Below are 23762 nucleotides of genomic sequence, written 5' to 3'. Positions count from 1 at the left end.
CGAGATGGGAAACAATAGGCTCAATCCCATTAAAGTCCCTATTAAAATCCCCATTCAAGTAACTATTTGTAAAGCATGCTGAAATGCAGCGGGGGCTAGTGGAGGAAGTTGAGGGGGAGGCCTGGGGAGGCGTGGAGAGGGCTCCCGGCCACTTGGCCATCACCCTCTCCCCAGGTGGCAGGTTGAGTCAGGCATGGTGGGCCCTGCGCTGGCTCCTGCCAACTGGGCCTCCACCTCTGCCTCCTCCTGCACTCCACTGGCAGTGCGGACTCCTCTCGGGGCCCTAAACCACCAGAACCTACCTTTCAGCGGTGCAACCGCACTCTCGCGGTGTTCTCTGGTGTGGGGGCCTTGCCACCACTGTGGCTTCATTCTTGCCACCTCCTCCTTCTGGCTGCTGCGACCTCCTCACTTCCACTACAGCCTCCTTTGCACCACCAGCGCCTTCATGCCACTGCTTTCTCTGTGCCGCCTCTTTCCCCCCACCGCCTCCTTCATTGTGGCTAGTGGCTCCTGCTAGGGAAGTCTGCTTAGCTGGTTGCACCCTAATTGGGCCAGATTCAAGTCCGGACAGTGTCCGGGGGCCAGACATGCTCCACTCCCCATACAGTTTCCCAAATATATATAGGAATCATGGATAAGGATATAAACATTATTGTATGCAGCTTTCTTTTAAAAATTTAGGTTAAAAACAAAGCCCATAGGTGAAAATTAGCAAATGCACCATACAATCTTAGGGTTTAAACCTGACGTATTTCAACTCTTCTTGTCTAATTTTTGACATAGATGCAAAAGATATAATAAAATGCAAAAGATATAATCAGCCAGTAAAATAAACAAAACATTTGTTGTTATGTGTGAAGTCGTGTCCGACCCATCGCGACCCTGTGGACAATGATCCTCCAGGCCTTCCTGTTCTCTACCATTCCCCGGAGTCCATTTAAGTTTGCACCTACTGCTTCAGTGACTCCATCCAGCCACCTCATTCTCTGTCGTCCCCTTCTTCTTTTGCCCTCGATCGCTCCCAGCATTAGGCTCTTCTCCAGGGAGTCCTTCCTTCTCATGAGGTGGCCAAAGTATTTGAGTTTCATCTTCAGAATCTGGCCTTCTAAAGAGCAGTCAGGGTTGATCTCCTCTAGGACTGACCGGTTTGTTCGTCTTGCAGTCCAAGGGACTCGCAAGAGTCTTCTCCAGCACCAGAGTTCAAAAGCCTCAATTCTTTGACGCTCAGCCTTCCTTATGGTCCAAATTTCGCAGCCATAGATTGCAACTGGGAAGACCATAGCCTTGACTAAACGCACTTTTGTTGGCAGGGTGATGTCTCTGCTTTTTAGGATGCTGTCTAGATTTGCCATAGCTTTCCTCCCCAGGAGCAAGCGTCTTTTAATTTCTTTGCTGCAGTCCCCATCTGCAGTAATCTTGGAGCCCAGGAAAATAAAATCTGTCACTATCTCCATTTCTTCCCCATCTATTTGCCAGGAATTGAGCGGGCCGGATGCCATGATCTTTGTTTTCTTGATGTTGAGTTTCAAGCCAACTTTTGCACTCTCCTCCTTCACCCGCATCAACAGGCTCTTTAGTTCCTCTTCACTTTCTGCCATTAGAGTGGTATCATCTGCAGATCTGAGGTTGTTGATATTTCTCCCTGCAATCTTGATCCCAATTTGTGACTCCTCTAATCCCGCATTTCTCATGATGTGCTCTGCATACAAGTTAAATAGGCAAGGCGACAGTATACAGCCTTGCCGAACTCCTTTCTCAATTTTGAACCAGTCAGTGATTCCATGTTCAGTTCTCACTGTTGCTTCTTGACCTGCATATAAATTTCTCAAGAGACAAATAAGATTCTCTGGTATTCCCATCTCTTTAAGAACTTGCCACAATTTGTTGTGCTCCACACAATCAAAGGCTTTAGCATAGTCAATGAAGCAGAAGTAGACATTCTTCTGATACTCCCTAGCTTTCTCCATGATCCAGCGTATGTTGGCAATTTGATCTCTAGTTCCTCTGCCTCTTCGAAATCCTGCCTGTACTTCTGGAAGTTCTCGGTCCACATATTGCTGGAGCCTAGCTTGTAGGATTTTGAGCATAACTTTGCTAGCATGAGAAATTAGTGCAATGGTGCGGTAGTTTGAACATTCTTTGGCATTGCCCTTCTTTGGGATTGGAACGTAAACTGACCTTTTCCAATCCTGTGGCCATTGTTGAGTTTTCCAAATTTGCTGGCATATTGAGTGTAGCACTTTTACTGCATCGTCCTTTAAGATTTTGAATAGTTCAACTGGAATGCTGTCACCAAAACTAGCTTTAATGTTGCTCAGACTTCCTAAGGCCCATTTGACTTCACATTCCAGGATGTCTGGCTCCAGGTCAGTAACTACCCCACTGTGGTCATCAGGGATGTTAAGGTCGCTCTTGTATAGTTGTTCTGTATAATTTTGCCACCTTTGTTTAATCTCTTCTGCTTCTGTGAGGTCCCTACCATTTTGGTCCCTTATCATACCCAACTTTGCATGAAACGTTCTCTTCATATCTCCAATTTTCTTGAAAATATCTCTGGTCCTTCCCATTCTATTGTTTTCTTCTATTTGTTTGCACTGTTCATTTAAGAAGGCATTCTTATCTCTTCTAGCTTTTCTCTGGAATTCTGCATTCAATTGGGTGTATCTTTCTCTTTCTCCCTTGCCTTTCACTTCCCTTCTCTCCTTAGCTATTTGTAAAGCTTCCTCAGACAGCCATTTTGATTTCTTGCATTTCTTTTTCTTTGGGATGGTTTTAGTTGCTACCTCTTGTACAATGTTGCGAACCCCGTCCATAGTTCTTCAGGCACTCTGTCTATCAGATCTAATTCCTTAAATCTATTTGTCACTTCTACTGTGTATTCGTCGGGAATATGATTTAGTTCATACCTTAGTGGCCTAGTGCTTTTCCCTACTTTCTTCAATTTAAGCCTAAATTTTGCAACAAGAAGCTCATGATCTGAACCACAATCAGCTCCTGGTCTTGTTTTTATTGACTGGATAGAACTTTTCCATCTTTGGTTGCAGAGCACATAGTCAATCTGATTTCTGTGTTGACCGTCTGGTGATGTCCATGTGTAGAGTCGTCTCTTGGGTTGTTGGAAAAGAGTGTTTGCTATGACCATTGTATTCTCTTGACAAAATTCTACCAGCCTGTGCCCTGCTTCATTTTGTACTCCAAGGCCAAACTTGCCTGTTATCCCGGTTATCTTTTGGCTTCCTACTTTAGCATTCCAATCCCCCATGATGATAAGCACATCATTTTTTGGCGTTGCTTCTAGAAGGTGTTGTAGGGCTTCATAGAACTGATCAACTTCATCCTCTTCAGCAGCAGTGGTTGGGGCATAGACCTGGATCACTGTGATGTTGAATGGTTTTCCTTGGATTCGAACTGAGATCATTCTGTCATTTTGGGGATTGTATCCCAAGACTGCTTTTCCTACTCTCTTATTGATTATGAAGGCTACTCCATTTCTTCTGCGAGATTCTTGTCCACAGTAGTATACCTGATGGTCATCTGAATTAAATTCACCCATTCCTGTCCATTTTAGTTCACTGATTCCTAAAATGTCGATGTTCAGTCTTGTCATTTCTTGTTTGACCACGTCCAGCTTGCCTTGATTCATGGATCTGACGTTCCAGGTTCCTATGGAATAAAAATCTTTACAGCATCGGACTGTCTTTTTGCCACCAGTTACTTCCACAACTGAGCGTCCTTTCGGCTTTGGCCCAGTCGCTTCATTCATTCTGGCGCTACTCATACTAGCCGTCTGCTCATCCCCAGTAGCATATTGGACACCTTCCGACCTGAGGGGCTCATCTTCCGGCGTCATATCATTATGCCTATTGGAACTGTCCATAGAGTTTTCATGGCAAAGATACTGGAGTGGTTTGCCATTTCCTTCTCCAGTGGATCACCTTTTGTCAGAGCTCTCAGCTATGACCTGTCCATCTTGGGTGGCCCTACACGGTATAGCTCATAGCTTCACTGAACTACGCAAGCCCCCTTGCCACAACAAGGCAGCGATCCTTGAAGGGAGAAACAAAACATAGGAACTCATAAAAGAAAAAGGTAATGCTTCCTCACACAATGTATAATACATTACATTTATTGGCAAAGATGGGGTGATAATCATTAAGATTAGCCTTACTTCATGTGTTACCAGGCAGCAGACATTTCTCCACAATCAGCATCCATCTCATATCAGTACATTTGGATATCTCAGTTGCATGAGACATCTTATTCACTTGCTTATTTCACATCTCAACACAAGTAGCATTATTGGTGGAATAGAGTGTCCAACCAGAAGAAGCCTTTTTTGTTAGTAACCATGGCGCACTAATGTATGAATTAAGTCTTATTAGCTTGTGCCTGATATTACAGCAGTAGGCTCTCTTCCTTTAGTGGTTTTTAAGAAGAGGCTAGATGGCCATCTGACAGCAATTTTGATTCTGTGAAAGTAGGCAAATCATGTGCGGGTTGGCAATAAGGGATGAGTTACTGCTTGTCTCTTGTGGGGCTTTCTGACATGCCCAGGGTAATGGTGATTGCTGCTTTGGGGTCAGGAAGGCCCACAAGAGACAAGCAGTAACTCAGATTGGCCCAGGGGCTTTTTGAGAGCTTTTGCCTTCCTGTGGGCATAGAGCAGGGGTCTCCGGGGGAGAGCGGCAGTTGTGACTTTCCTCCATTGTGCAGGTAGGGATTGGACTAGATGGCCCTTGAGACACTTCCAGCTCTATGTTTCTCAGTACCAGACTAAGCCTGCCCTTAGATTAAAAAAATATATGGGTTACAGCAGGCTTTCTCAACCAGGGTTTCATGATACCCCGGGATTCCTTGATAACCTTGGAAAGGTTTCTTGAATGGGTGGGAGTTTATTAATTTAAATATATATTTTTAATTTGTTAAAAATTTCTCGGGTGATATAGCCATATGTGGCCATGTTGACCCCCCCCCCCCAGAATGGCCAATGATGGGCCTGGAGGGGATGGGAAGGGCCCCAAGTGAGTCTGTACACAGCTATGCCTCCCATCCATATTCTCCATGATCTTATAATTTAAAATCCTGTTGTGAGGGGGACTGGTCAGTGACGACAGGGCAGGGGTAGTCAAACTGCGGCCCTCCAGATGTCCATGGACTACAATTCCCACGAGCCCCTGCCAGCGAATGCTGGCAGGGGCTTGTGGGAATTGTAGTCCATGGACATCTGGAGGGCCGCAGCTTGACTACCCCTGCGATAGGGTATGAATGTTCCAGGTAAATTGGTTGCATCCTTTAGGCCCATTCGCTAATAGTACTTGCATGGAAATTCCACCACAGGGTGGATTGTTTGAAGTGTTTTTCTCAGGTGCCCGTTTGGACAAATGTGCCGATGTGATTAAATGAATTATAAACTGTGGGAGTTGAACTGCATCAATGTAATATAGTGGTTAAAATGCTTTTTTACACTTGATGAAAATTATGATCCAGTCCGCACTGGTACGGAAACTGTCGAGAGACACCTGGGCTGTTTTTTTTTTAAGCCTGAGCTCTTGCAAGGGCAACCACTGCCTCTCCAGCCTCCTCGGAGCCAAGGCAAGATTATAATATACTAAATTAAAATGCCTGAAAACTGTTTTGTATTTGCCAACCGACTGGCCCTGCGGGGGTAAGAACAACCTATGCCACTATGTGGGGCAATTGCATGAGCATGCCTTGAGCAAAGCTGGAGAGTCTTCATATTTTTGCCCTTCAGCCTTTTAAATCCCGCTCACTGAATGGAATTAGATGTCGAAGTTACCAGCCATCAATTCGGGCTGTGGGCAGGTAAAGGTAAAGGTATCCCCTGTGCAAGCACCGAGTCATGTCTGACCCTTGGGGTGATGCCCTCTAGCGTTTTCATGGCAGACTCAATACGGGGTGGTTTGCCAGTGCCCTCCCCAGTCATGACCGTTTACCCCCCAGCAAGCTGGGTACTCATTTTACCGACCTCAGAAGGATGGAAGGCTGAGTTAACCTTGAGCCGGCTGCTGGGATCAAACTCCCAACCTCATGGGCAGAGCTTCAGACTGCATGTCTGCTGCCTTACCACTCTATGCCACAAGAGGCTCTAAAAGGTAAAGGTATGCCCTGTGCAAGCACCGAGTCATGTCTGACCCTTGGGGTGACGCCCTCTAGCATTTTCATGGCAGACTCAATACGGGGTGGTTTGCCAGTGCCTTCCCCAGTCATTACCGTTTACCCCCCAGCAAGCTAGGTGCTCATTTTACTGACCTCGGAAGGATGGAAGGCTGAGTCAACCTTGAGCCGGCTGCTGGGATCGAACTCCCAGCCTCATGGGCAAAGCTTTCAGACGGCTGCCTTACCACTCTGCGCCACAAGAGGCTCCTTGTGGGCAGGTAAGGAGGAATAATCCAAGGCCTTCCTGGCTTGTTGTTATCTCCTTCTTGTTCTGCTACAGAATATTGAACTCAAAGTTGAACTGGAAAGCCTGAAACGAGAACTGCAGGAGCGGGAACGGTTGCTCATCAAGGCTTCGTGAGTCACGCCCGTGTATTGCTTTTGCCCACTGTCCTCCTTTAAGTCTGAACTGCTCTGCTGTCCCCCAGAAACCTGTCCATGTCCCGTCCTAGATGGTCTGCCAGAACAGGGTCTTCCAAACATGAAAATTAATTGGCAATGGAACAACAGACTTCCTTGCAATGTTGTCTTTGACAGCAGGAGCACAGTCCTGTAAGAACTGTCTTATCTATCACATTGGGGTTGTTTTAAGAAGGGCTGAGGGATTATGTGCAAAATAATTGGCAATGTTAGTATAATTATAGGCTAGTGCAGGCTTCCTCATCCAAGGTTTCGTGAAACCCTGGGGTTTCTTGAGGGCCCTGGAATGGTTTCCCAAATGGGTGGTAGTTAATTAAAACATTTTTTAAATTTGTTATGTGTTTTTCAGGCTATATATGGTCATGTTGATCTGCCCTTCCTCCCAAAATGGCCCACGATGAGCCTATAGGGGTGGGGAGGGGTCCCGGGTGGGCATGTCCACAGCTGTGCTTCCCAACTGTATGGTTGCACCACTTCTGGGTTTTCTCGAAGCCTGAAGAATGTTTCAGGGGTTTCTCAGTGCTAAAAAAGTTGAGAAAGGCGGGGCTAGTGAATAGTCTCAAGATGAACCCTCCTCCTCTTATGTTCATTCCTGCCTGATGAGTCCTTTTGTCTTTGCAGAAAAGCAGTGGAAAGCTTGGCTCAGGGTGGGGATGCTGAAGTCCAGCGTGTTCAAGAGGAGGCTCGTAAGAAGGTCCAGCAAGTAGAAGAACGTCTGATGAGCAGAATAAACCTTCTAGAAGAGGCAAGTCCTTAAAGACCTCTGAGTGTGATGCCAATCTATCAATAACTGTCTCTTGGTACACTTCTCTGTTTTCTGACGTTGGCATATCTTGGAGAGAGAAGGCCTTCTGTCTTTGAGCAATGAATTAAGAAGTTTATGGTTGAAGCCATAGCTATAACCACTATACAAACAAAGCATAAAAAATAACATCACACCCAAAACAATGGCAATGACAATCTTACTATGTCCACAAGACGATATGAAAATAAAATTGGTAAGAAGTTATTAAACATGGCTAAAAATTGCAAGCACAGAGTGAAGTAAATGAAATAGAGTCAAAAGAATTAAGCATCGACTACTATGAGGATTCCTCAGCCGTACTAGAAACAAACCTCATCCTAATAATTATGGACGAGGAAATGAAATTAGGAACTATTAAAGTGACAGGAGGGAGAACGTCTGCCAAAAGAAATATTATTTTATCTTCATCAGAGACAGTAGACAGTAGTGTGTTCAACTTAACTCAAACATCATCATATAGAGGGCAATACAGGACATAATGAATTAGATCTTCTACTTGGTTAAGCCCACAAGGGCACAACCGGCAATCTGGTGTGACCCAATTAAATCTGCTGTGCAAATATGCTGAAGGGAGGGTCTGAAACCTTACACAAGTGAAGGCTTTACTTAGATGGACATTAGTTAGATCATTTAAATAGCCAGAGAAAGATACTACCTGGAAAATTTAGAGTTTTGCACCAGATCCCTGTCTCTTAAGGCAACTTTCCCACTAACCCAATCTTGAATTTTACAAAAATCCCAGGCTTTGTTCAAATCAAGGGAGGATAGTACATATAAATGCAAGATAGGGGAAAGCATAGTAGACCAGTAGTTACTTTGATCAGTGTGAAAAGAGGCTCTCCCTTTCTGTTCTGGTGAAATTTAGCTTATGCATGTCCCTGTGAAAGAGCCACTGATGAAAGCATCATGTGTGAAAATGCAGGTGATTCCAAGTGCTCTGAGACCTCTTACAGCTTTTGTAGGTGCTTTTATGGACAAACTGGGCCCGGTGAAATACTGTAGTGCCAAGGGAAGGATGGAACTCATCATGGCTATTTATTTAGATGCTTATGTCCTTTCCCATCTGAAATTCAAAATTGCTTAAAATAATGGCACATAAAGACATAAACAAGTCTAACACCAGTGCAATCTGTCAATGAACACCAGGTGGAAAATGGCCCAGCAAGGAATGCCTATGAAATGTTAACAATGAAAATGCTCTCTGCGTGCCTTCTGGTGTACCATTCTGTAAAGCTGGGACTTATTGTACAAAGTCTATGCCATAGATCAGGGGTAGTCAAACTGCGGCCCTCCAAATGTCCATAGACTACAATTCCCATGAGCCCTTGCCAGCATTTGCTGGCAGGGGCTCATGGGAATTGTAGTCCATGGACATCTGGAGGGCCGCAGTTTGACTACCCCTGCCATAGATGTCTAGTCTGTTGAAACAGAGGGCATGATCAGCAGAACCAATGAATGGACTGGAGATGCAGATTTTCAGAAGGGGAGATGCCATATATAGGTGAGAACCAGCCCTTGACTTCAGCCTGATAGCAAATTTGGGAGCCAGTGAAGCTTATCAAAGATAGGCTTAGCATGGACCTGGTTGATAAATGTACATAATCAAGGACTGCCATTTTATTCAGTCGCAAGCATATACTCCTCCCTATTATGTGCGTGTTAAGAACTGTGTGAGCTGGGCATCCCACATGTAGGCCTAGATAAATGCAGATTCGATTCTCACAACCTCTCCCAGCCTGTTGGTTTTATTGAGGTTGTAGGATTATGTATATTAGGCCCCCATGCGCCCCAATGTACACTGTCAATACATTGAAGCATGCCAGTTTCCTCCTCTACTCCTCCAAAGAATAGTCCTTGAAAGTATTCGGGGTATATGTGCTGTTGCATTGCCAGTATCAACACTCGGTTCATCGTTAGTCTTTGCTTTTGAATACAGGATCTTAAAACTGCACATGAAGAACTACAAAAAGCACTTGCGCTGACTGAGCGGGAGAAAGTTCTAAGAATGGCTGCTGATCATCAGCTCTCTTTGCTCCAAAATATCCCACCCAAGGACCTGGATATGGTGGCTGCACTCGAAGGAAAAGACAGGTCAAATCTTCATAACTGATTAGCAGTCTTTTAGCTGGCGCCTTGTTCTGGTTGGTTATTTTCTGAGCAAGCTGGGGTCCTGCATGAAATTGTGCGTGTTGTGGGGGGTGTCTTGGAAATCTCCCCACCCAATCTGATCCTCCAGCATCCTCTAAGCTTTTAGGGTCTTGAGCAGATTCCCACCTTCCTTGAATAGGTTATCTACAGTTCCCAATGTTCTGTGCCTCCTTGAGCAAAATAATTCTTTATCTAGTTGTCTTGGAACTTTTCCCTATGGTTGATTTACAAAATTGTACTCTTCTATCTGCCCAAGGAGTGAGTCTGTATGTCTCCCCCCGCCCCCCCCCCCACGCATTTAGAAATACCTACCTGGTTTGTGGGTGTTCTGTACTACTGCTTTAGGAACCGCCCACTTGACTGGTATTAGGTATTATTGCTGTGCTGATGTGTATTGGTATTGTAGTGATTAAGAGCAGAGGGTTCAGGTCTGGAGCAATAAGGTTGATCCTCCACTCCTCCATGTGAAGCCTACAAGATTCCTGTGATTGTAAGCTGCTTTGAAACTCCTTAAGGTAGAGAAAACTGGGGTATAAAACCCCCTTCCTTACTCTGGTTCACTTGATGCATCTGGTGAAAGAGGGGAGGGAGGTAGAGAAGGGGATAAACAAGGGAAGAAGATGCTTCTGTTCCATTTGTACAGACTTAGGATTCATTTCTGTTGATGGATGAAGAGGTTGGATCAAACGCTTTGTTGAAATGCTTTGTTGAAAAGGTGGTTTTTGATGGATTCGGAGGGGGAAGAGGGGCGGTGTCACTTATCTGTTCTGGGGGGCAGCTCCAAGGAGAAAGGCAGCAAGAGGGAAAGGGCGAAGTTTGAGAGAGCACAAGACCTTGGACTACGGAAGGTGGTGTATTTGGAAGAGAGAAGGTCACAGGAAGTCTTGTATCTGTGTATGAGATTAAAGAGAGAAAGAGGAAGAGGGCAAGCTTTTAGGGCAGCCTTTCTCAATTTTCTTTACCTTTGAGAAACCTCAGAAGAGGCGCAATCATGCAGAATATGGTTGAGAAGCATAGCTGCATATACGCCCACCCCAGGGTCCCTTCCCACACCCTCCAGGCCTTACATTGACCATTTTGGAAGGGGGGTGGGTGGGTCAACATGACCATATACGGTTGTGTCACCCAATAAATATTTAACAATTAAAAATATATATAAAAATCTTAACACCTCCCGTGGCGCCGCGGGCGCCATGGACTAAATAAAGCTGTAAGGCGTTCCGAGGCGGGTTGTGTCCGGGATGAGGAAGGGTCCGGATTGGACCCTTCCTCCGGACAGACAATCGGAGGGACCAATCTCGCAGAGCCGCGGATCGCCTTCCCTGGAGCCTGGGCAGCTTTTTTCCGGAACGGGGGGGGGGGGGGAGAAAAAAGCTCCCCAGGCCCCTAGCGCCCACTGAATTTTGGTTTCAGCGGGCTCTACTACTAGTATATATAAATTTTTATAAAATTAACTCCCGCCCATTTGGGACACCCTTCTACGGCCTGTTTGAGAAAGCCTGTTTAGGGTGACAGGGAGTAGTGGTATCAAAACAAGCATCCCCATTAAATGTCCTGATACGAATCTTGCTTAATTTTTATGGCTTGCACTAGGAGAACAGAACAATGATCAGCCCCCCCCCCCAATACAATTAATGTTAGCCACTGCTTATTGTGGAGAAGCAGCTGAAATACCAAAAAAGGCCCCTCAATTAGCATGTTACGTTTGGGCAACATGTTCTGTCCCCAGGTTTCCTGAACAATGTTGTAATATTCCGATTTTGTAATTTTAGGTGTTTAGAGCAGCTGAGACTATCACTGAAAGACAAAGATGCTCTCATTCAGCGCCTGGAAGAGGCCAAGTCCCAAGGTGGATTTTCTGAGGAGAATCTGTCAACAGAGAAAACCCAAGCTTTGTTGGATGAAAAAGAGAGGGAGCTGCAGGTGAGGAAAGTCTCTGAGGAACAGAAGCCTTTTGCATTTGTTTAGTACAAGATTTTGTGGTCTCTTGTGCAGAAACAGGAATCCTGCTGTGACCTGATGCCGCCAGAGAGAGGGGGGGGGGCTCAGTAGGTGAGCCCATGGGGAATGCCCTGTATTCATCTCCCTTTGTCAGCAAATGTCTGTTTCTGCTGGGGGCCTTGGTGAGCCTGCAGCCAGAGTAGACTGTGCTGAGGTAGATGGTCTGGCGGTTTGATCCTGGTACAGCTTCTATCAGCATCGCCTACTGATACAAGGTGAGCAGCAGATTGGCATTAGCATGCACACTTCTTCAGATACATTGAAGTGGAAGATGCCAGTCTAGACCTTTATTATTATTTATCATCTTCTTCATCATCATCATCATTAGACTTGTATAACCGCCTCTCTCAGCGAACCGGCTTACGGCGGTTTACAACATTATATACAAATCAATAAAATGTTAAAAATTCCCCATTAAAATCCTTACCATAATACACAGTAGACAGTAGAAGGTGAGCAACAGACTAGCATATGGCATCATGAAGGTGTTCAATAGATGCAAGGACCAAACAGGAATAACAAGCTTAGTTTATATGGTCACCATTAGTAGTTCGGATGGAATTCCGGGGGGGGGGGAGGAAATACCAGATCAGGCTTAAGGTAATCACCTCCAAGGCCATATCCGGCCTGGGCCCCGAGTAATTGTGGGACACCTAGAATCATAGAATCATAGAGTTGGAAAGGGCCACACAGGCCATCTAGTCCAGCCCCCTGCTCAACGCAGGATCAGCCCAAAACATCCAAGAAAAGTGTGTATCCAACCTTTGCTTGAAGACTGCCAGTGAGGGGGAGCTCACCACCTCCTTAGGCAGCCTGTTCCACTGCTGAACTACTCTGACTGTGAAATTTTTTCCCTGATATCTAGCCTATATCGTTGTACTTGTAGTTTAAACCCATTACTGCATGTCCTCTCCTCTGCAGCCAACAGAAACAGCATCCTGCCCTCCTCCAAGTGACAACCTTTCAAATACTTAAAGAGGGCTATCATGTCCCCTCTCAACCTCCTTTTCTCCTCTCCACCTATGCCCCCCTAAGAGCACTACACTCTGCAGGCACCAATGAACTGGTGATCCCTGTCCCCAGGGAGGTGGGGTGGGATGGGGGTAGAAACCTAAAGAATAAAGGAATCAATGAACCCCTTTATTATGCTTATGCTAACTTGCTGCTCACCTTCTATGTATATGTATGAACTGGGGGCTTCCCTTCCAGTGTCTCTGGAGAAATGTCCATGCACACAAAAGCTTATACCTGGAAAGAAAACTCCATTGGCCTCACAGGTGTCACTGGACTCACATTTTGTTCCCCTGCTTCAGATCAACAGGGCTGCCCACCAGCATGTGATTTTTCACTTCAACAAATCACCCTGCTTATCAGTTTGAACCTCTGACCTCTCTCATCCCCCATTATTTGTAACTGCTATTATTTCAGACACCCTGAGAGGTCACAATTTGCAGTTCTGTGACTAGATTCGCTCCTCTCCACCTATTTCCTCCTGGACAGATTTACACTTGAAAAGTTCACAATGGCATTCAATCTCTGCCTTAAGTACTCCCTCCCCGTTGTAATCTTCGCCTTAAGCCTATCTTGCATATCTGAAGGGACTGAGTTACGATTCAGGAAAGCTCTGATAGAAGTAAATATTGCTACTCTTTAAGTTGCCACTGTCTCTTGTTTCGTTTTGCTACCACAGATTAGCACAGCTGCCCCTTTGCAATGACTTGGTATGAAGCAGCTTTGTATATACTTCTTCCCTTGGCCATGCCTCTGTCTTGATTTCTGCAGATCATCCACACACCATGTCTGCCTTTTTTCACCCATCTAGTCACAAGTTTTAGTTTCTCAGACTTAAAAAAAAATGAGATAAAAGACTGAATGATTTAAAAATCTTTGGCGTATCTTACTGCCACTGTTCGGACATATGCAGCCTTACCTCATGCATGTTGCTCAGCATTTAGAGGAGGGATTCCCAACCAGGGATCTATCGACCATGGTGGGGGGGGGGGGGAGAGGCTGCGGGAGCTCCAGAAGGGGTCCGCAGTCTTTCCCCTCCTGCCTTAATGGACTCTGCCACAAGCTAGGGAACCAGCTGTTTCCATTGCCTCCCCCCCTCCCAGCGTGAGGTCTCTCATGGTTCATGTGCCTTGGAGGGGCGGAGGTTGCATGCCTATTCCCACCTTAAACCATCTTCTATTTCTCCTCTCCCCCAGTTAATGTGGGTGGTGATGTCACTTCTGGCAACATGTCACTCCCAGGGGCTTGGGGGGGGCATGGCAGGGGTGTGTGACCAGATGACATCACTTCCAGGGCTCCTCAAAGCCTGAAAGAATATTTCAGGGGCTCCTCCATGGTCAAAAGGTTGAAAAAGGTTGATTTAGAGAAATCTCCCGTCTGTTTGTGCAAAAAGGCTAAGAAAGCATCCTTGGGCAATTATTGTCTGCGGGGGCTTTTTAAGTTCCCTCCCCTTCACCATATTTGAGCAGAGGTAGTGGGGTTTTGTGATCCTTTGCAGACTCCTGGTTTTCCACCCTTGTCTGCACGCAAATAAAATGTTGTAAATTTAAATTTACAATGTGTAGATTTCTGCATTGCTGGAAAGACAGCCCTCAACTTTTCCTTGTCTGCCTCTTTTTACTACCCCAGTGATGGCAGCCTTTTTTACTGCCTCTTTTTACTACCCCAGTGATGAGCACCTATTTGGAGGAGTGATTGTGGAAAGTTGCACGGAATTGTGGGCCATAATAGTTTCTTATCCCTTCCCTCTCTCCTATAATGAATCCATTTTTACATGAGGATTGACCATAGAGAAACCCTGCTTTGAGTTTGTTACCATATTCCTCCCGTAGTGAATTTATTATATACACAAAAGCCAGATATTTATGTTCTAAGGCAGAACCTTGAATCTTGGGGGTACTTCAAAGAGTTTTGTCCTCAGGGTTCCATAGATCTTTTCTCTTTTTTTGCCATCTTAATTTATTGGAATGATGAAATTCAGATTATTAATCTGTCTGGCTCTTTCCCTCGAATAAAAATGTGATGTTTCTGTTTTTACAGGCTCTTAGAACAGAGCTCCAAAATGAGAAAAATGAATTAGAAAAACAAATTCAGGTAATTTTTTTTTTTATCTGATGAATACTGGGCAGGGTATGAATGCTTGCAGGAGCTGACTATCCTGCTTGCAAATGGTTTTCCTCCAGGTAAAGGTAAAGGTATCCCCTGTGCAAGCACCGAGTCATGTCTGACCCTTGGGGTGACGCCCTCTAGCGTTTTCATGGCAGACTCAATACGGGGTGGTTTGCCAGTGCCTTCCCCAGTCATTACCGTTTACCCCCCAGCAAGCTGGGTACTCATTTTACCGACCTCGGAAGGATGGAAGGCTGAGTCAACCTTGAGCCGGCTGCTGGGATTGAACTCCCAACCTCATGGGCAAAGCTTTCAGGCGGCTGCCTTACCACTCTGCGCCACAAGAGGCTCGGTTTTCCTCCAAGGAGAGCTTTAAAATATTTTTTTGCAAATATTTTCTTAATCCTTGGCAGCTGTTGCTTGCCTTTGCTCAGATCTGTTGCTGACTTAGATGTTGCTTCCTTTTGTCTCCTTCTGGCTTAACTTTAGAACAGCTTTACGTCCTGAGTGACTTTGTTTCTCATTCTCATGCCCTCAAAGCCATTTGCAGCATTTTATTTTTTAGCCCCTTTTATTCATTCCTAATGATCTTGCCCTGTTGCTCATACACATCCTCCAAGCGCCCATTAAAGAAGACCTACACTGATGCCGTCTGACGTTTCTTTCACCCGGTAACAATCAGGTTTCCAGTGTTTTCTTCTGGATCTGTGTAGAGAACTGCACAAATAACACATCACGCAAAATGCAGAGTAGGCTGAATCCAAACAGTACAATAAACCATAGTTGACACCCTAATTTGATCAGTTAAATGAGATGTTTCAGTGCAAGTCACCCAACAAGGCAGGATGAGCTTTCAGCCTAAGACAGCTGTCTTGTTAACTGCAACATGCTAATGGAGAAACAAAGAGCCAGCTTGGTGTTGTGGTTAACAGTGGCGGCTTCTAATCTGTAGAAGCCGTGTTGATGCCCTCCTCTTCCGGTTGCAGCCGGCTGGGTGACCTTGGGCCAGTCACAGTTCTATTAGAGCTCACTCAGCTCCACCCACCTCACAGGATGACGCAGGGAGAAGGGGAGCCCGTTGCAAGCCACTTTGAGGTTCCCTCGAGCAGTGAAAAGCAGGGTATTAAAAACGACTCTTCCTCTTATGTGACGTCTGAATTTAAAATGTTATTTATATATTTTATTTTAACTCATTTATCCTCCATTGTTCTCAGTGGGGGACCCAAATATTGTTGTTTTTGCAGTTTAATCATTGCCACAGCCCCATAAGGTTGTGGCATGTTCCTATACTGGAAACAAATAGCTAAAGGATTCTAGTGATCTTTTTGGCTTACTCCCTTCTAATATGGGAGTAATAGACACTATGGATGGGTAGATTCAAGTCCACATGATTGATCTCTGTATGAAATATTTATTTATTTTCAAATTTCTGTGCCACACTTCCCCGAGAGCTCAGGCCATTTTACAGCATACTATATAATAAAACAATAATTTAAACATTTTAAACATAATCAGGTGTTCATCTGTTCCACTTAATATTTCTGGTAAGGCCGGTCAGGGTGGCTGTCCCGCTCCTGAGTGCCTCCTCCTTGCCTGTCCGTCCAGCGGCCAGCCAACTGCCTTCTGTCCCCCACCCCTGACCACCCCCTCCTCCTTCCACTTCCTTCAGAGGCTGCAGATCCCTGCTGTATGAGAGCTGCCCCAGCTGGTGAGTTCCCTGCTGGGGGCCTCCATCCTTTCCAGATCCTGGGAGAAGGGAGAGGCAATCTGCAAAGTCCCCCCCCCCCCCCATTCTGGCACCCGGTTGTATGTAGACAGAAGAAAGTAGTAGTTTTCAAGCTGGCGATGACAAAAATTTTATTCAAACAATATAAGCAAATATAAGCAGAACGAGATCCTGGATACAACAGCCTCATTTTTTAACTTCATCAGTGAACTGTAACAAAGTAAGAATATATCTTGTCCTCATGCAGACCATATTATATAGAAAGTTGATTTCTACACGGATACTAACAAAATCAGTCTTCAGCAAGCAACCTATAGATGAAAACAGATATATATATACACATATATACACATATATACACATTTTATATAAAATAATTTTAAAGTTCATAAAATCAGCATTTTTATGAGATGACTACCTAGCCTCTGCTTAAAAACTTCCAAAGAAGGCGAACTCAGCACCTCCCGAGGAGGCCTCTGGTACACCCTCTTATGGTGAGTGGCCCATCTGTTGCACAGATCCACACAGCACTGCCCTAGCTATCCTGACCACAGTGGTGCACGGCACTAGGCCAGCAACAATGGATTTTTCTTGACCCCCTGCAAGTGTTCTAGCATGCAGAATGGTTGCTGCGTGTTTAAAATCACATTGCCTTTTTTCATTGTCTTATTTAGTCCCTCCGGGAGGAGGTGCACGAACGGGAGAGGGAGCTTTCTGTGGAAAGAAGAAACGCTTTGAAACGAGACAAAACTATCCAGGGGTTAACGCTGGCTTTGAACACCAAGACAAATGAGGTAGGCGGAATGCTACCCCCGGAAAATAATGTTGAGCAAAGCATGTGGAAAATGGTTTAAAGGAAGGGCAATATGAAGGGTTTGGGGTGGAGATTTACTCCTGTAGGAATCAGTTGAGGCAGGGACTGAGGTTTTGGTCCTTGAGACATCAAGCAGCTGCTGGCTTCCCTCAATGTTCTGATCTAATCTGGATAAAGCCTCACTCAGACTGTTTACCAGTCTCCTCACTGTGGGAATTTCACAAACTTCCATCTACTCACCATCTGTCTTTAGGTACCCCATGTTTCTTGTAGTGGCAGCGTAGACTGGTCTGATTTAATTTAAGGCGAGTCTGGTCTGCTCATATGATGGAATGAGTGGAAAAATCAGTTCCTGAAGCTGTTGGATGACTGTTTACCTGTTAAACACCAACCTTCTTCTTCCCAAGCCTTCCTAGCCACAGTTTCCCACTTGGGGAGGGGGTAAAGCGGTGCACTTGGAGCTTAGGAAGCAAAGCTGCTGCAGAACTGAACCAGGCATTCAGATTCTGTGCGGACACACAGATGGATCAGTGTCTAGGGAAGTATTCAAGTTTTCCTCTAGCAGGTGGATGAGGGATCAGTTCCCTCTTGAGTGTAAGTATATGGTGTGTAAACTCAGCTGTTGTATTAGACTGGAGACCATAGTTTCCCAGCCATAGTACTGCATGGTGCTACAAAGAAGAAGAGTTGGTTCTTCTATGCCACCTTTCTCTACCCAAAGGAGTCTGAAAGTGGCTTACAGTCGTCTTCTCTTCCTCTCCCCACAACAGACACCCTGTGAGGGAGGTGAGGCTGAGAGAGACATGATATTACTGCTTGGTCAGAACTATCAGTGCTGTAGGGAGCCCAAGGTCACCCAGCCAGCTGCACGTGGAGGAGGAGCTGGGAATCAAACCCGGCTCAGCAGATTAAAAGTCCATGCTCCTAACCACTACAGCAAGCTGACTCACAAAGGGCCAGCATGATGCAGCTTTTAAGAGTGGTGGCTTCTAATCTGGCGAGCTGGGTTTAATTCCCCACTCCTCCACATGCAGCCATCAGGGTGACCTGATAGTCCTGATAGTGCTGTTCTGACCAAGCAGTCCTGTCAGAGCTCGCTCAGCCTCACCTCCCGCACAGGGTGTCTGTTGTGGGGAGAGGAAGGGAAGGTGATTGTAAGCTGCTTTGAGACTCCTGGGCAGTGAAAAGCGAGATATAAAAACCAACTCTTCTTCTTTTTTTTCCCCTGCCTCTCCCTCTTCTGCTGCGTCTTCAAAGCCTTCCCACCCTGTGCCTCCTGTTTCCAGCTCTGATCAAAAAGAATAAGGCTTTGAATTTTTTAAAAATATACCCTTATTTTGACAGGTTGACCCAACCCCTCCCAAAGTGGCCAGTGATAGGCCTGGAGGGGTGGGAAGGGAAGGGGGCTGAGGCCCCCATGGTCAAATGGTTAAAAAAGAAAAGAAAAAGCTGCTATAGGCATTTCTCTCGAGGATCCACTTGGTTGCTTCAGTGTTTGAAGTCATTTTCTATTTGTTCTCAATATTGGGGGTTCTTGGGCTGCTGTTTGGCTAGAGACCAGGGTGGGTCTCTTCCCATCGGGGTTATTGGTAAAAACCCTACCTTGGCAAGTGGCAACAGTAAGTCAGAGTCAGAACTTCCCGGAGAGCATCTTCATATGTTCACACTAAGATCCAAAGTTCCTTTTCTCGCCATCTTTTTCAGCATTGTACCTTTCTTAGCACTTCAGTGGGATTTCCCCCCTTCTCTTTTTAGAATGAAGATCTGAGTTCTGAACTGGAAAGTTTGAATGCCTCATTGATCAAGGCCAGAGAGGCCACCCATAAAGTTCAGCTGCAGATGTTCCAGGTGAGACATTAAGACATTATGGCAGCTGTTTCGGAAGTATGTTCATTATCTTCTGGACTGTGGAATAAGTGTTGCAGAGAAAGCTGTTAAGAGCCAGTGCGGCGGAAGATCTGGAAGATCCCAGTTTGATTCCCCACTCCTCCCCTACATGCCGCCAGCTGGGTGATCTTGGGCTTGTCACAGTTTTCTTAGAGCTATTCTTGCAGAGCAGTTCTCTGAGCTCTCTCAGCCTCACCCTACCTTACAGGTTGCCTGTTGTGGGGAGAGGAGGGGAAAGGTAAGCCATTTTGGGACTCCTTCAGGTAGTGAAAAGGGGGATTTTAAAAAAGCAGCTTTTCTTAAATTATATTACTTTGAACTTTAGCCTGGCTTTTTATCTGACAGCAAGGAAGATACAGTGCTGACGTTCTTTGACAGACCAGGGTGGGCCTGTATCCTTGTGGTCATGTAAATCTCCTGGGCAGCAGATTATCATTCCTTCCCTACCATGCATCTTTGAGACAACCTAGAGACCGGCTCTAACACAGACACCCTGTGAGGTAGGCAGGGCTGAGAGAGCTCTGAGAGAATGGTGACTGGCCCAAGGTCACCCAGTGGGGAATCAGACCTGGTTTTCTAGATTAGAGGCCACTGCTCTTAACCACAATACCAAGTAGTAGAAGTAATTTAGCCACTGGAAATTTAAAGCAGTACAGTCAAGACCCAGGTCATCTGAGAACTAAGTTTATATTAGAGCTTGTTTTATCCTGCTGTTATCTCCATTGTACATTTCGGGGTGTGGTAAATCTAATGTATGTGTTCCTGCATATAAAAAATGGGGGGGGGATCCTTTTTCATATGGGTGGGATGTTTCTCCCCTATGGAGGAAGCATCAGTGTTGAAACTCCCACCTGCAAACTTTGGCCAGGAACAGGTTTACCAGCTTAATGGTTCCCTGCCCACCTGCACAGTGTGTCTTGAAAATCTGTCTTCCACCGTGTATTCCAGAGAGCCAAGGCCTGAGGGTGCTTGGAGGGGCAGCTGCTCTGGAAGAATGTTTAGCCAGCTCCCTTCACTTGGAAGCAGCTTGCCCAGCTCTTTCTTGCTCATAACCTAGGCAGGGGCTTACTGCTCCAAGGCTGGAAGTTATCTACAATAGGAGCTTGACTCATGTCGGCTGTATTCCCCCTTGGCAAGGGCAGGCTTTCTCAACCAGGGTTTCTTGATGGACCTGGAAGGGTTTCCTGAGTGGGTGGGACTTAATGCATTTTTTATATATTTGTAACATTTCTTAAACATTTATCAGGTGATATGACCATACATGTTCATGTCAAACACCCTCTCCAAAAATGCCTAGAGGGGGTGGGGAGGGGAGGAGCCCAGGGTGGGTACGTACTCAGCTATGCTTCCCAACCATATTCTGCACGATTGTGCCACTTCTGGGGTTTGCTTCTGGGGTTTCTCGAAAAAGAAAAAAAATATTAAGAAGAGAAACAACTTAACATAGAAAGTGGAGTGAGCGATTTCATTCTGTGTTCTGGAGGCAAGCAAAGAGGAAGTGTACGCAAAGGAGCAGGAAGTCTGCGATCGAGCCAATCGAATTGTATTTGAAAAATATCCAGAAGTTCCTAATCGGATTATGAGAACTATTCATCTCCTCCAATGCCTCCAGTAGGATATTCTTTATGTGTTGTTGAATCCAGCGTACTATAGATCTTGCCTATGCCAACATTTATTTATTTATTTTCAGATTTCTTTGCTGCTCTTCCCCAGTGGTTCAGGGCAGCTTACGACATATCATAATCTAACAGTTAAAACAATAGAAGCCTTTTAAAATTGGCTTGCATTAAAAACAATCAGGACTTAATGCCGTTTCTCCGATAGGGAGATGTTAACTGTTTGAGTGGACGTGCAGATGGTATCATTTAGGTTTATGTAGGGAGGCCTGGTCATCAGTGGGATTTATGGGCGTCAGCCCACTGGAACAGCTCTGTCTTGCAGGCCCTGCAGAAATGTTTTAAGTCCCGCAGAGCCCTGATCTCACTCGGGAGAGCCTTCCACCAGGCCGGCTCCAGGGCCGGGATGGCCTTGCCCTGTCGTTTACACCGTCCTGTTTCTATAGTTGACGCCCACGAAAGAAACCAAGAGGGAGCTGGGCAAGCTGACTGACTTGTGCTCATGCCTTCTAAATTAATTCCGTTTTGTTTCCAGGGCACTGATGACTACCAGGCCCTCCTGACTGAAAAAGAGAACCTCCTGGCAGAGCTGCGTTCTGAGAATTTGACCAAAGACACGGAGAACCGCAAACTCCAGCGGAGAATGAAGAGGACCGATCAAGAGCTGGCCGATCTGCAGCTGGAGAGGGAGAGGCTCATGAAGGAGCTCGAGGAAGCCCAGCTGCAGAAGAGCAAAAGCGACAAGACCATTCATGTGAATAGTCCCTTTTCTTCCATATTTAAGATCACAGGTAGAAAATGTGCATGTGACGTCTGGATTTTCTACTCGTGGACGTGAGTCAAGAATGAATGGAATTCCTCCCCCCAGTTCTTTTTAAAATATATATATATTTAAGTTTTATTATACACATATAAACAAAAAGCACACCAGAAAAGCACAACAGTGCAAAACTGTCCAATAACGGATACAGCAGTAAAGCTTTATAAAACAGTATTTGTCTGACCCATAAAGGAGGACACAAAAGATGTAAAAATATACAAGACAAAACCAGAAATCAAACTAAAAATAAAAGGGGGCGGGGCAGAGCTTCAATTCCGGTTCTCAACCTTCCTAATGCTGTGACCCTTTAGTACAGTTCCTCATGTTGTGGAGACCCCCAACCATAAAATTATGCAAGGGTTATTTCACAGAAATTAAACCGAAACTGACCAATGGTGTGAAGATCCATTGTTCATGACTGTATATAAATTGTTTTTTTCTGTGGTTTCTCAGTTCAGTCCTGCCTCTTGTCCCACCATGCCGATCTCACTCTTTTTAGCTGCTCCAGACAGACGAACGCTCTATCTCGTTCTACCCCACAAGGCTGTTGTGTGGATGGCGCTCCCCCCGGCTAAACTGCTTGCCCTGCGACCCCTGTGAAATGTTCGTTTGATCCCCAAAGGGGTCCTGACCCCCAGGTTGAGAACCACTGTTCTAAACAATATTATCTACATTGCCCTAGTTCAACGTCAAACGACAAAAAAATAAGGCCGAATCCCATTAAAGAACGTTCTTAAATGAAATGTATTCCGGCAATTCTATCAGACACTTTATAAAACCATGCCAGGTCATCATAAAGTCACCCCCCACCCCAGCATCACACACAAGTGAAAGATTTCCTTTTCTGTCTCGGAGTCAGAAGTTTTCATGTTGATCACCTTGAGCAATTTCCTCCCTCTCCTGGGCTTGGAATGGCTCTAGTTAAGGCAACATTACTGCGTCCAATAGCGAACGGACTGGCGTGTGCCAAGCATGAAAGTGGCAGACTCAGGCTATCCACATACAGTATGGATTTGGTAATGCTTGGGTTTATAGGAAGATTAACCCATGGACATCACCACACCCCTGATGGGAACTGAGCATGCTCAGTGACTTCGAAGCGTTGTAGACTGAAGAGAGTCGGGTTAAAAGGGAGAAAAATAGATTTTGGGACTTGCCTGAGAGATTATAGAATCTCAGGGGGGGGGGTGTATAAGGTGTGTCATTTCTCCTAGCCTCCCAGTCTGTTCTTTTGAGAATCAAACCCTGACTATCATTAAGGCAGTGAAAATGAGACCCCTCGCAGAGGTAGGTGTTTCTGCACACTTTGGGGGATTGCCCAGGTGTGAAAGGGAAAGGTACGCTGAGAACTTTCCATGGGCCAAATCCGTCTTTCTTTTCTTAAACAAACCTCTCTTGCCCAGCTCTCTGCTTGGGGGAAGAACAGCAAGCAAGGGCAGCCTCCCTCTGATCTGTTTCCTCTTGTGGTCTTGCAATATTACTGATGCCCAGCAGAGGGCGGTCTGCATCCACAGATCAATTCCTACAGCATTTCCTCCCCTTCCCCCTTCCAGTTTTATATGGCTGAACCGCAGATGCCATTTTGTATCTCTGCTGGTTCTCTGAATTTTTCTCCTCTCTCTTCAGAGTGAGCCTCTGAGAAAAACTTGGGATTGTTTGCATGCCAAGCAGGTACTCGTATCACTGACAGGCCCTTTCTCCTGAGGAGAGTGGAAACTGTACTTTCTGCTTATCTGAGGGCTTGCTTTGCTGTTGCAAGAAAGGAGAAGAGAAACATTGCTGAGAGCGAAGTTTCTAGGTATATACCAGGGGTAGCCAAACTGAGGCTCTCCAGATATCCATGGGCCACAATTCCCATGAGCCCCTGCCAGCATATTGCCAGGGGCTCATGGGAATTGTAGTCCTTGGACATCTGGAGAGCCACAGTTTTGGCCCCTCCTGGTATATAAGAATAATCAGGTCTGATGATCTTAAAGATGCATTTTCTTACCCTCACGACAACCTTGCAAGGTAGGTCGATATTATTACTCCTGTATTGCAGGTGAGTGGCCGAGAGAGAGCAGCTTGCCTTGGGCCATCTCATGAGTTTGCGGGAAGGCAAGATTCAAATCAAGGTGGTTAAAATCTGAGCGCTTTGTGGAAATTCATTCCCTCTGGAATGGAAAAGAAGTGAGAGTTTTCCGCATTCTGCACAAGAAGTTACAATTAGGATTTAAACAGCAGAA

At 45.6% G+C, this 23762-nt stretch overlaps 1 protein-coding gene across 2 annotated transcripts in view; it reads left to right on the top strand.

Annotated features, from left to right (window-relative positions):
• CDK5RAP2 (CDK5 regulatory subunit associated protein 2) overlaps positions 1–23762 on the top strand; it is a 176843-nt gene that overhangs the window by 15433 nt on the left and 137648 nt on the right. For both annotated transcript variants that reach the window (XM_077305310.1, XM_077305309.1), the window contains exons 5-12: positions 6461–6537; positions 7222–7345; positions 9342–9496; positions 11326–11476; positions 14606–14659; positions 17075–17194; positions 18970–19062; positions 21253–21471. In XM_077305310.1, coding sequence (XP_077161425.1) covers positions 6461–6537; positions 7222–7345; positions 9342–9496; positions 11326–11476; positions 14606–14659; positions 17075–17194; positions 18970–19062; positions 21253–21471 — 993 coding nt within the window. The remainder of the gene's footprint in view (positions 1–6460; positions 6538–7221; positions 7346–9341; positions 9497–11325; positions 11477–14605; positions 14660–17074; positions 17195–18969; positions 19063–21252; positions 21472–23762) is intronic.

The sequence above is a fragment of the Paroedura picta genome, chromosome 12 (assembly GCF_049243985.1).
Source record: "Paroedura picta isolate Pp20150507F chromosome 12, Ppicta_v3.0, whole genome shotgun sequence".
Classification (NCBI taxonomy): Eukaryota; Metazoa; Chordata; class Lepidosauria; order Squamata; family Gekkonidae; genus Paroedura; species Paroedura picta.
The sequence above is the reverse complement of the archived record's forward strand: the minus strand, read 5'-3'. Positions and strand labels throughout refer to the sequence as shown.